The 13926-nt window shown below is 39.8% G+C and overlaps 1 protein-coding gene across 12 annotated transcripts in view; it reads right to left on the bottom strand.

The window, feature by feature from the left end:
• The window catches only part of GPR155 (G protein-coupled receptor 155), a 73776-nt gene that overhangs the window by 25016 nt on the left and 34834 nt on the right, over window positions 1-13926 (bottom strand). For 11 of the 12 annotated variants that reach the window (XM_023542834.2, XM_064286978.1, XM_023542835.2 and 8 more), the window contains one exon: window positions 171-308. In XM_023542834.2, coding sequence (XP_023398602.1) covers window positions 171-308 — 138 coding nt within the window. Of the gene's footprint in view, window positions 1-170; window positions 309-13926 lie in introns of those variants that run through there. The other variant, XM_023542836.2, reaches the window with a different exon arrangement.

The raw sequence follows: 13926 nt of genomic DNA, 5'->3' as shown, positions 1-13926 counted from the left end.
CTCTTCCATATGATGTTTCTTAAAGTATAACCTGACCCATAGCTATTTTAGCTTTAACATGTATATGTTATTGCATCGTGTATGTCAGTCACAGTAACATTACTGTTATGAACCAAAATTAATCATCTGATAATATAATTATCTGGAATTTGTACTGGCAATTTGCTTACCTTCTTTCCTTAACAATGTTTCGGATACAGAGGTCACGGTGGTAATGGATAAACTGTTGACAGGTCATTTTTATTTCCTCAGGAACAGGAGAATTCCTGTTTTCTGTTGTTTCTTTATTGTTCCATAGGAATTCAAGTCTAAAAAAACAAAATTTAAGGGGGCCATTTTTAAGATGTGTTAGAGCACCTTAAAACTGAGGTACCTGGCATAATTAAGTGACTGACACATTTGGTGTCAAAAGTGTGGGATTCTGAAGGTGAATTATCTTTCACGATCCCGAAACATCAAGGACCAAGCCCTGGTCTCTGCTTCCATGATTTCTTGGAGTCGTCCTAAGGTAAATAACCTCTTGAATTTGAACTCTGCTTTATTTTGTCAAAGTGTTTCAAGTTTTATTATAGATTTGTTTTAGTTCTTGCAAATAAAAGTTTGTTTTGACTGTCTCAGTATGGGGTATGCTAAATCCAAGAAAGCACTGATTTTCCTAGTGGAACTCTGGCTTGCTACATGGCCAAGAGCTATGGGTCTAAGTCTTGTTTGTATTTGGATTTTTGTTTGAGCTCCCTAACAACAGTTTGTTAAATCAGTGGCTGCTTTGGGGTTCTCTTGGTTAACTTTTCTACACAGTAGGTTAAAGAACCAAGACTATCAGGTTAAACAGTACAAGTTGAATGCCTATTTTGATTAGTCAGTTTGTTTGTGAACAATTTAAAGCTGGTTAAACAGAAACACCAGCTACCATAGAGAATCTAAGATCCTTGTTGAAGAGTATCAGCCTGGACTTCCTGATGTATACCAACTACTCTCCATGATAATCAAGCAGAGGGAAGTCTCTCAAATTTGAGAGTGAAAGATCTGATTAAGCCATAAAGAAACAAGAAATGGAAGGCTCATGGGACTGAGAAAATTTAGACTCCCATGTAACAGCTTGGAAGGAGAAATGGCCTGTGGACCCACAGAGCATAGGGTCGTGGGGACAGGAAGCAAAAATTTTGTGAGTGGGTCACTAGGGGTAATAGTGAGCGGTGCCACTCTCATTTCCACCTCTTGGTTCCTGGATCCATGAATCCTGGCTATGGGAGAAACAGCACCATATATTGGACACTGGTTTAGAGCATATACAGCCTCTTGGAGAACATTGCCCCAACCCTGCAAAGTACTGCCACCTAGCTGGCACTGTAATTGTGTCTTTAGAAGGCTATTTCATTGTTCTATCAAGTCAGCTGCTTCAGGCTGATGGGGAATATAGTAGGACCAGTGAATTCCATGAGCATGGGCCCACTGCTGCACTTCATTTGCTGTGAGGTGAGTCCCTTGATCCGAGGTGATGCTGTGTGGGATAGCATGATGGTGGATAAGGCATTCTGTGAGTCCACAGAATTCTGGCAGAAGCACTGCATGCAGGGGAAGCTAATCTATATCCAGAGTAAGTGTCTATCCCATTAAGGATGATACACTGCCCAATCCATGACATAAGTGATCCAATGTAATCAACCTGCCACCAGATTGCTGGCTAATCACTTTGAGGAATGTCACCATATCAGGGACTCTGTGATGGTCTCTGTTGCCGTCAGACTGGGCATTCAGCAGTGGCTGTAGCCACATCGGCCTTGGTGAGTGGAAGTTCATGTTGCTGAGTCCATGCATAACCTCCATTCCCTGCCACCATGACCACTTTGTTCATGAGCCCATTGGGCAATGACAGGAGTGGTTGGAGAAAGAGACTGACTGGTTTCCACAGAACACATCATCCTATCCACTTGACTGTTAAAGTCCTCCTCTTCTGAGGCCACCCGTTCTTTAGCATTCATATGAGACACAAATATCTTTACTTCTTTGGCCCATTCAGAGAGGTCTATCTACATACCTCTTGTAACGATTTTCCAATCGTGTTCCTTCTGAGTCTGTGACCATCCAGCCAAATGCCATAGCCCATGAATCAGTATACAATTGCACATCTGGCCATTTCTCCTTCCAAGCAAAGTGAACAACCAGCTGCACTGCTCAAAGTTCTGCCCGTTGGAAGGATTTCCCTTTACCACTGTCCAGGGAGGTCCCAGAAAGGGGCTGAAGTGCTGCCACTGTCCACTTTTGAGTGGTGTTTTCATATCACGCAGAACCATCTGTAAATCAGGCATAAGTTTTCTCTTCTTCAGTCAACTGATCATAAGGAACTCCTCATGAGGCCATAAGTGCAGACCAGGAGGGGGAAGGTAATGTGACAGGATTGGAGACCATGAATGCTTGAGCCACTTCCCCATGTAACTTACATGTGCTTTCAGGTCCTGCTCAAGCCCAATCTCATATATATCACTTCCATTTAGTGATACAGTGCTGCTGTGCACATCCAACTTTATGACTGTGAATCAGACAACACCTAGTTCATGACAGGCAGCTCAGACCACATGGTGACTCAGGTGTTAAGTCTCTATTAAGGCCCAATAACAAGCCAAAAGCTGTTTCTCAAAAGGAGAGTAGTTATCTGCAGATGATGGCAGGGATTCGCTCCCAAATCCTAAAGGTCTGCACTGTGATACACTAACAGGGCTGTGCCAAAGACTCCAAACAGCATTCTTCCCTGCCAGTGATATTTCATGTACTATTGGATCAGCTGGATCATATGGCCCAACCAGCAGAGCCACTTGCATGGCAGCCTGAACCTGTAGCAGAGTCTTCTCTTGTTCTGGGTCCCACTCAAAACTAGCAGCTTTTCAAGGCACTTGATAAATAGGCCAGAGTAACACACCCAAATGAGGAGTATGTTGCCTCCAAAATCCAAAGAGGCCCACGAGGCATTGTGCCTCCTTTTTAGCTGTAGGAGGGGCCAGATGGAATAACTTATCCTTCACTATAGAAGACATATCTTGTCACACCACTGGACCCCTAGAAATTTCACTGAGGTAGAAGGCACCTGAATTTTTGTGAAGTTAATTTCCTGCCCTCTAGCATGCAAATGTCTTACCAATAAGTCTAGAGTCATAGATACTTGTTCCTTACTAGGTCCAGTTAGCATCATGTAATCAATGTAATGGATCAGTGTGATGTCTTGTAGAAAGGAAAGGCAACCAAGATCCCTATGGACTAAATTATGACACAGGGCTGGAGCACTGATATACCTTTGAGGTAGGACAGTGAAGGTGTATTGCTGGCCTTGCCAGCTGAAGGCAAACTGCTTCTGGTGATCCTTCAAAGCCAGAATCAAGAAAAAAAGCATTGGCCAGATCAATAGCTGCATACCAGCTACCAGGAGATGTACTGATTTGCTCAAGCAATGAACCTACATCTGGAACAGCATCGGCAATTGGAGTCACTACCTGGATAAGTTTTTGATACTCCACTGTCATTCTTCCAGATCTGTTTTTTGCATAGGCCAAATAGGTGAGTTGAACGGGGATGTGGTGGGAATCACTACCCCTGCATCCTTTAAGTCCTTGATGTTGGCAGTAATCTCTGCAATCCCTCAGGAATGCGGTATTGCTTTTGGTTTACCATTCTTCCTAGGTAGCTGCAGTTCTAATGGCTTCCACTTGGCTTTTTTTTTTTTTTTACCATAATAGCCCTTAACTCCACATGTCAGGAATTCAGTGTGGGGGTTCTGCCAGTTGTTGAGCGTATCTATTCCAACTATGCATTCTGGAACTGAGGAAATCACTACAGGATGAGTTTGGGGACCCACTGGATCCACTGTGAGATGGAACTGAGCTAAGAGTCCATTGATAACCTGACCTCCATATGCCTCCACTTTGACTGGTGGGCCACAGTGACATTCTGGGTCTCCTGGAATTAGTATTAGTTCAGAGCCAGTGTGTCCAGTCATCCCTGGAAAAGTCTGATTATTTCCTTTTTCTCACTGAACAGTCACTCTCATAAAAAGCCATAGATCCCTTTGGGGAAGGCTGGGAGAAAGATCAATAGTATAAATTTCTAGTAGTGTGGTAAGGTCCTTACTCAAAGGGACCTGGCCTCCCCTTCATTCAAGGGGTTGTGGGTCTGTAAACTCACTCAAGTCTGGGAATTGACTGAGGGGCTGTGACTCTATTCCAACGATTCAAGTTAGACTGCTGTTCACTTGACCTAGAATTCTTCTGCTTGTTCAGATCAACTAAATATTTGTCAGATTTCCTATTTATTTCAGTCCTAGGGACACCATGCTAAGTAGCCAATGCCATAAGTCCATACAAATTTTACTATTCTGATTACAGCTTTGATTCTGGCTCTCTGTTATGGTAACCATGCCCACCTTGTCTTTGTTAATTAAGTGCTGCCACTTGGCCCCTGCCACCACAGGGTCCAATCAGCCCCATTGTAGTTAGGTGTCTTAATTCAGTTAGGGCAGTTCCCATTGTCAAATCTAACTTACATAAAATAGCAATCATAGCAATCTTTAAGGATGCTGGGGCTCCCTTCACAAATTTGCTCCTCACCTTTGTGGTAAAAGGTGTGTCACCTGGGCATTCCATGTGCGGGTCTGTCAGCCTACCCTGATAAATCCTCCCTAACATGCCAATTTCCCTAAGCCTTTGGATACCTTCTTCTACCTCATATCAAGGCAGGTCTGGTGCTTCAACTCGATTTAGTATAGGCCACTGCTTAAACCATGCTTCGCCAAATTAACTAAATAAACTATTAGATCCTTTTCTAACTTCTTGAGCTGAAACAGTGAATGAAGGATCTGTAGTTAGTGGGCCCATATCAATAAACTCAGACTGATCCAACTTTCTCTTCCTTGCACCATCATCCCACACCCTTAATAGCCATTCCCACATATATTCCCCAGGTTTTTGTTTGTATATATTCGAAAAATCAAGCAGTTGTTTTGGAGTGTAGCAAGCCTCCTCCTGAGTCACATTTTGTACTCCACCTTTTGCGCTTGCTGGGACTTAAGTCTAGTTATAGGTCTAGAAGCAAAAATGGGTGGTGTGGTTGGGTCCTGGGAACATTAAGCAATGTCTTGTAAAGCATCTACCTCAGGCGATGCCCCAGGCAACACCCCAGGTGCTGCCCCAGGAAACATCTCAGACAAAGATGCTTCAGGCATAGCTGGGTTAATCTCATCAGGTGGGAGTGGAAAGGAAAATGGTTTTCCTGGGGAAGATGGCTTAACAGACAAACATGGAGTAACCTCTTCAGATAGGAGATCTGGTTCTGTTGGCAGGAGTGATTCAACAGAATTTAGGCGCTCAATATCCCCAGCGTCTTGATTATCTGCCCATATGTCCGCATTCCAAGTTTCAGGACCCTGTTTCTTCTCGATTCTCACTTTAACTTCAGATGTCATTCGAGGATGGGAACTAAACTGGTGTTGTAATTCAGCCACTCTTACGGTAAGACTCTGGGTTTGGTTTTTGGCAATATCAGGTCTGTTACCACAAGAAATAAGGCGTTCTTTCAGGGCACAATTGGCAACTTTCAGGTCTTTTATGCAGTGCTTAAGCTGTGACTCCGAAGCCCTGAGCTCATCTCTTTCTTTCGCCACTTTTTGTTATGAAAGCAGGACCAACCAACCAACTTCCTTATACTTCTCATTCTGAAAAAGTGTAGAGAAGTATCAAACATATGATCACACAGAGCTTTGCTTCTCACCACTACTTCATCTATTGGTGGTGATATTTTACGTATTAATATTGCCACCTCACATCATGGATCAGCAGTGCCCTTTTTACTACTAGTGGCAGAGTCATCAGCACCTTTAAGACTAGTAGATTTGAGAACAAATTTAGAAAATTCATCCTTTTGATTTTGTTTCTCTAGAACCGCTCTAGGTACCAAATGTCTTAGGCTGAGTTCTCTAGAGAAGCAAAACTGTGAGGCATATATAGAGAGAGATTTAGCTCAAGGAAATGGCTCACACAGTTGTGGAAGCTGGAAAGTCCCTAAGTCTATGGGTCAGACATCAGCTGGAGGCTTTTCGTGGCTCACGTGGTTGCAGGGGTAATGAACCCAGAACTGGCAGGTCAGAAGGTAGGCTTCTGCCTAATAAGGCTGTGGAAGCTAGCAAATCCTGAAGTCAACAGGTCAGACGACAGGCTGCTGGCTCACAGGATTGCCGAGCTGACGAATCCCAAAGTGGGCATGTCAGATGACAAGCTGCTGGCTCACATCCCAAGACCCAGAGGTCATGACGACAAGCTGGACACCAGATCCAGAGCAAGCAAGTGAGATTTGCCAGAATGTCCATATATATATATTGGGTGCAGGCTGCACCCTTGGAGAAACGCTCCTTACAGTTGTTGGGTTGATCACATCAGATCACATCATGGAGGTGATTATATCACAAAATGGGGGATAATTACATCAGATCTCAAAATGGTGGAAAATTACATAATACTGAAAATCATGGCCTAGCCAAGTTGACACATAACATTAGCCATCATACCCTCCACCTGAGACTCTGGCAAGTTATTAAGTTTTATCTAGAACCTGTTTTCCTGTTGAAATGAGTTGATTTTATCAACGAATTACTGTATATATTTTAAAGAAACTAGGTTGTTTGTGTTACATGGTATTGTATAAGATTAGTTTTTGAGCTGGCCTTGCAGATCAATGAATTATATAGCTTTTCTGCTTTGTTTTATTCTAAAACCTTGCCTCTAATCTAGAGTGCTGTGATTGCTTATTTTAATTAATATAACAAGGCCTTAAATAAGGACAAATTATTCTACATTGCTCTTCTAAAGGATCCTATAAAGGATATAAAAGACAGGATTCTGAAAATATAATAATTTCCTATTTCCAGATTGTATTAAGTTAGATTATAATATTTCTTCAAAGAATTTACTCTGATTAGTTTAATGATAAATAAGTACTTATATAAATTGAATAGTCCTAATATTCCCAGGAATTAATGAAAATGAATTCATTCTGACAAAAGTTTTTATGTTCGCAGTATGTCAACTTAAAAGCAGTTTCCAAGATTTCATGGAAAGAGACTGGTTGTTTCAAGACAAGAAAGAGAAAAGCATAGGAAAAGAATGTGGATGGATGTAGAAGGTTAGAAGAAAGTTAAGTAGAAAGTTACGGGAAGTGTCACGCTAAAGAAGGAAGCTTAAACTGATGCCACAGAGAAAAGGTATATATGTACATGTATTTAGGTCTAATAGTGACTGTGTTCTTTTTTTTTTTGCCACTTGAAGGCTTATGCTATGGGAGATACATAAGAAAGACAAGACATTTGAAAAGTTTGTTAAAAAGGAATTCGTTTGATGTAGTCGAAATTCATATTTGTGTGGCTAAAGGTTTGACGGGTTAATTCATGAGAATTAGGGGAAAAAAGAGCTTTAACTTCAAATAGCATATAAAACAAAGAATTGGGTTTCTCTCTGTTAAGATAACAAAATTTTTCTTGATTACTGGATTGAAGAGTTAATTTTATTTTCTGTGCAATTTGCCTCAAAGGGAAAGGTACAACAGAATAAATTCCTGAGTCAAAAACCAAGCTGCACAGCTTTAGGAAAAACTAAGGATTTTACCTTTGAGATCTCTGGTTAAATAACTCAAATATTGCTTCTCAATAGCTTACGATAAACTCCTGACAATTTTGAAACTTTGTTGGGAAGCCACAAAAGATTTGTTTCTGTTTTATAAAAAGAAAAGTGCTAAAAAAGGTTTATTTAATATTTTATGAATTACATGAAATATGTTGACGAATCAAGAGAATTGCCAAATTTATATGCCAGAGGTGTTTATCTGATATTAGACAACAAGAGCAAAATATTATGCCATAAATTTATTATTTCAATTGCTAAATTAATTAAAATTTGTTTCCTTTAAATCTAGCATCATCAAAGCCAATGGTTTTAACTAAGGAATTCACATCATTTACTATTCAGATGTTCAGAGACTTCAAAATCTTAATATATCCTTGGTATATCCTGATTATTTAGTGTTAGGTCTCAAGATTATTATATGTTATATCTGAAGCTCTTTGAAAATATGGTTAATGGTAATGTTTAAAGATATTTTAATCTAAAGTTTTTGTTTTTTAAACTCACTTCATTTGGCTTTGCAGCAGTTATATAGTTAATTCCCATCAAGTCTTTCAGTTTTAAGAATTATTCTTTTAAGTTAACCATGGACTTTTTAAGTTTGTCATCTGCAGAAAAGTTTTACCTTCCTGATTCACTGAAAACACTTGACCAAAAGATTTCAATAAAAATGGCCTATTTTGCTAGCTCAATTGTCATAACATAGTTCATAAAGAACATGTTCTACATTCTGCATCGGTGAGTAGCATCTGGGGTTTTAAAAGCCTGTGAGCAGCCATCTAGGATACTCCACTGGTCTCACCCCTTCAGGAGCAAGGAAGAATGAAGAAAACTAAAGATACACGGGAAAGATTAGTCCAAAGAACTAATGGGCCACATCTACCACAGCCTCCACCAGACTGAGTCCAGTACAACGAGATGGTGCCCAGTTACCACCACTGACTGCTCTGACAGGGATCACAAAAAAGGGTCCCGGACAGAGCTGGAGAAAAATGTTGAACAAAATTCTTACTCAAAAAGAAAGACCAACTTGCTGGCCTGACAGAGACTGGAGAAACCCTGAGAATATGGCCCTCGGACACCCTTTCAGCTCAGTAATAAGATCACTCCTGAGGTAGAACAGACTCATGGAACAAGACTAAAGGGGGGCACCAGCCCTGGGGCAGGGACTGGAAGGCAGGAGGGAACAGGAAAGCTTGTAATAGGGAACCGAGGGTTGAGAAAGGAGACTGTTGACACCTTGTGGGGTTGTTAACCAATGTCATGGAACAATGTGTGTACTAACTGTTTGATGAGAAACTAGTTTGCTCTGTAAACCTTCATCTAAAGTACAATAAAAAATAAATAAAAAAAAAAATGTCCTATGTTGAACTTATGAAAAGGACCATACTAAGTTCTCCTTACCAATCTATGTGCAGCCAAACTAGAAGGAATTAAACCTTGGATGTATTTATCTCAACTTAAGAAAGCCAAAACATATTTTCAGACAAGCCAGCCTTCTGAGGACTTAAAAGTTATATTCTAATCCCCCAGTAGCCAGAAGCAGATGACATCTGAATTAAACAGCTAATCCCAAGGTCACAGCACAAGACCCCATGCATGTTGCTGAATTTTATGGACTTTGTTTAGTATCTGTAACCATTCTAATGCTCCTAGCTTTATTATATACTTAACAAAGAAGAGTCTGTACCATTGCTAATACTTTTTATTATGTCTAGGTAAATACTACAGGAGAAATAGAACAAGATATCAGAAAAATGCATCAAAAAAGCTACTTAGCATCATTCAATACCTCCTATGACTGATATTCCTTTTCTTGGTGTTTTTAGCTGTTACCTAATGATATTGGTTCTTGATTGCAGACTAAATTGACTATCTTAATTATTGTAATAATTATCTCTAGACTAATCAAATGCTGTATCAATTGTTTCTCTTAACATTTGTAATCAAGCTACTGTTCCCCAGCAATGCATGAAATTATGTATCTTGAAGAAACCAAGTAAGTAGGAAAGATCAGTTTCACACCCTAAGTTAGTCTTTTAGAAATGCCAAGTTGTTTTTCCAAATGTGGCCTTGCTCTACACACGTCCCAATCAGAAGATTACAGAAGCAGAGTGTCTGAGCTGTTGCATGGTCAAGCAAGGTATCTATGATACAATAAGCACCCACAGAATAAGCCCATGCAAAAGAAAGCACTCCTGTAATTGTGATCAAGGAATCTCTATGGAGATTCATGATCAAAAGGGGAGAATGCATAAGAGTATCTTAAAATTGAGGTGCCTGGCATATCTAAATGACTGACACAGGTCTGAGTAAAACTTCCCTTTTGCCCTAGATCCCACTTTTGCTTTCAGAATATGTGCACTGCCTCCCACCTTGAGTGAACAAGTATGTGGTTAAGCTTACTTAAGGCTATGATAAAAATGTTCTGTTCTCAGAAAGAATGCTTGTAGACAAGGTTATAGTTTATGGTTAAGCAAATGATAAGAATGTTCCAGGAAGGGAATGATGAGACTATTCCCAAGATGTTTATCTAAGATTGTTCTCTGAAAATTACTTACACAGCTTGCCCCCAGAAAGCCTGTGACAGAAAATAGGTTAAACAATATTGTGAAAGGTTTACTTTTGATCCATGTATAAACCCCAGCCCTCCTGCATAAAAATCCCTCTCTCCTTTCAGACTTCAGGACACTTGGTATTTTACATTTATGTTTATAATTTACCAAGTGCTGCCCCCGCTTCAGCTATAACAAATCCTCAATAAAAGTCTATCATTTCTCTCCTTACAGTGTTCTTGTTATTTTACACTTTGACAAAGGAAAGAAGAAGTACACAGGAAGAACCCTCCCTGCCTCATCTCCCCTCCAAAATAACTGTTCCAAAGTTGCCGTTCACCAAAGCTGTCACCCACAACACCCAGACATCATTAGTTTCTGAAGCAGAAACATACTTAGTCTGCATTCAGTTGCTTGTTCAGAACAGGCTGGGGTGGGGCCTTGATAATTTTATAAACACTCCAGACAGGGGTTGCCCCATTTCAGTTTCTACCAGTAAATGAAATTCCATATTCTATATTCTATGTTTTAGAAACAAAAAGATAACTTAAGAGAGTTCAAATATTTCTGATTTCAGTACCAGAGAGATGAATACTGGGCTTTGGAGTACAGAACAATTGTTTCTCCCAGCCCAGATAACAGATCTGTTGACTCTTTTACCTGATCAATATTTATAAAGCTGAAAAGTCAATTCAATGACTTTCCTATTATATTTTTCCTCCTTCATGAAAGGATTATGACCCTAGCAACTATAAATATTAGTTTAAAAATAACAATGGAGAAGGAGTAGAAAAAAAGATGTGGGGGAGGAAAGAAAGGAGAAGAAAAAGAACAGTGACTATTCACTGGGCATTTAACAATGTTATCAGAGTACTACTTAATTGATTTAATCCTTAAAACAATCCTATTATTACCCCGCCCTACAGATGAATCTTAAAGAGGTTAAGTGTAGCTAGTAAGCTGCTATACTTTGTTGTTGTTGTTAAGTGCCCTTGATGCAGTTCTGATTCATAGCAACCCTACATACAACAGAACAAAACAAAGTCCTGTGCCATCCTCACAGTTGTTGCTATGCTTGAGCCCATTGTTGCTGCCACTGTGTCAATCCATCTCACTGAAGGTCTTCCTTTTTCCACTGACCCTCCATTTTACCGAGCATGATATTCTTCTGCAGAGACTGGTCCCTCCTGATAATACGTCCAAAGTACGTAAGACAAAGTCTCGCCATTCTTGCTTCTAAGCAGCATTCAAGTATACTTTTTCCAAGGCAGATCTGTTCGTTCTTCTGGCAGTCCATATCCTTCACCCACACCACAATTCGAAGGTATCAATTCTTCTTCAGTCTTTCTTATTCCCTGTCCAACTTTCACATGCATCTGAGGCAACTGAAAATACCATGGGTTGGGTCAGGCATACCTCAGTCCCCAAAGTAACACCTTTGCTTTTCAACATTTTAAAGAGGTCTTTTGAAGCAGATTTGTCCAATGCAATACATTGTTTGATTTCCTAACTGCTGCATCCATGGCATTGATTGTTGATCCAAGTAAAATGAAGTCCTTGACAAATTCAATCTTTCTCCATTAATCATGATGTTGCTTATTGGTCTAGTTGTAAGGATTTTTGTTTTCTTTATGTAAAGGTGTAATCCAAACTGAAGGCTGTAGTCTTTGATATTCAGTCAGTAAGTGCTTCATGTCCGCTTCACTTTGAGCAAGTAAGGTTGTATCATTTGCATATTGCAGGTTGTTAATGAGTCTTCTTCCAATCTTGATGCCCCGTTCTTCTTCATATAGTCCAGCTTCTCAGATTATTTGCTCTGCATGCCAACTGAATGAGTATGGTGGAAGGATACAACCCTGATGCACACCTTTCCCGACTTTAAACCACACAGTATCCCTTGTTCTGTTCTAATGATTGCCTCTTGATCTATGTACAGGTTTCTCACGAGCACAATTAACTGTTCTGGAATTCCCATTCTTTGCAGTGTTATCCATAATTTGTTATGATTTACACGTTCACAAGCCATTGCATAGTCAATAAGTACAGGTAAACATCTTTCTGGTATTCTCTACTTTCAGCCAAGGTCAATCTGACATCAGCAATGATATTCCTTGTTCCACACCTCTTCTGAATCTGCCTTGAATTTCTGACAGTTCCCTGTCTATGCACTGCTGTGGCTGCTTTTGAATAATCTTCAACAAAATTTTGCTTGTGTGTGATACTAATGATATTGTTTGATAATTTACGCATTCTGTTGGATCACCTTTCCCTGGAATGGGCACAAATATAGTTCTCTTCCAGCCAGTTCGCCAGGAAGATGTCTTCCAAATTTCTTGACATAGGTCAGTGAGCACCTCCAGTGTTGCATTTGTTTCTTGAAACATCTTGATTGTATTCTATCAATTACTGGAGCCTTGTTTTTCACTATTTTCTTTCAGTTCAGCTTGGACTTCTTCCTTCGATTCTTGATCATATGCTACCACCTGAAATGGCTGAACACTGACCAATTCTTTTTGGTACAGTGACTCTGTCTATTCTTTCCATCTTCTTTTGATGCTTCCGGCATCATTTAATATTTTCCCTGTAGAATCCTTCAATATCACAACTCGAGGCTTGAATTTTTTCTTCAGTTCTTGCAGCTTAAGAAATGCCGAGCGTGTTCTTCCTTTTAGGTTTTCGAACTCCAGTTCTCTGCACATTTCATTATAATACTTTACTTTGTCTTCTCGAGCTGCCCTTTGAAATTTTCTGTTCAGCTCTTTTACTTCATCATTTCTTCTGTTTGCTTTAGCTACTCTACGTTCAAGAGTAGGTTTCAGAGTCTCTTCTGGTATCCATTTTGGTCTTTTCTTTCTTTCCTGTCTTTTTAATGATCTTTCGCTTTCTTCATGTATGATGCCCTTGATGTCATTCCAAACTCACCTGATCTTCAGTCATTAGTGTTCAAGGCATCAAATCTATTCTTGAGATGGTCTCTAAATTCAGGCAGGGTATACTCTAGGTTGTATTTTGGCTCTCGTGGACTTGCTCTAATTTTCTTCAGCTTCGGCTTGAACTGGCATATGAACAACTGATGGTCTGTTCTGCAGTTTGCCCCTGGCCTTGTTCTGACTGATGATATTGAGCTTCTCCATTGTCTCTTTCCACAGATGTAGTCTATTTGATTCCTGTGTTTTCCATCTGGCAAGGTCCACGTGCATAGTTGCTGTTTATGTTGTTGAAAAAAGGTATTTGCAATGAAGTTGTTAGTCTTGCAAAATTCTATCATGCGATCTCCAATGTCATTTCTATCACCAAGGCTATATTTTCTAACTACTGATCCTTTCCTCTTTGTTTCCAACTTTCCCATTCCAATCACCACTAATTATCAAAGCATCTTCATTGTATGCTTGATCAATTTCAGACTGCAGAAGTTGGTAAAAATCTTCAACTTCCTCATCTTTGGCATTAGTGGTTGGTGTGTAAATTTGAATAATAGTCATATTAATTGGTCTTCCTTGTAGGCATATGGATTTTATCCTATCACTGACAGTGTTGTACATCAGGAGAGATCTTGAAATGTTCTTTTTGATGATGAATGGGACGCCATTCTTCTTCAATTTTTCATTCCAGACATAGTAGACCATACGATTGTCTGATTCAGAACAGCCAATACCAGTCCATTTCAGCTCACTAATGCCTAGGATATCAATCTTTATGTGTTCCATTTCATTTTT

Source organism: Loxodonta africana, chromosome 6, assembly GCF_030014295.1.
Source record: "Loxodonta africana isolate mLoxAfr1 chromosome 6, mLoxAfr1.hap2, whole genome shotgun sequence".
Taxonomy (NCBI): Eukaryota; Metazoa; Chordata; class Mammalia; order Proboscidea; family Elephantidae; genus Loxodonta; species Loxodonta africana.
This window is presented reverse-complemented; position numbering and strand designations above follow the sequence as displayed.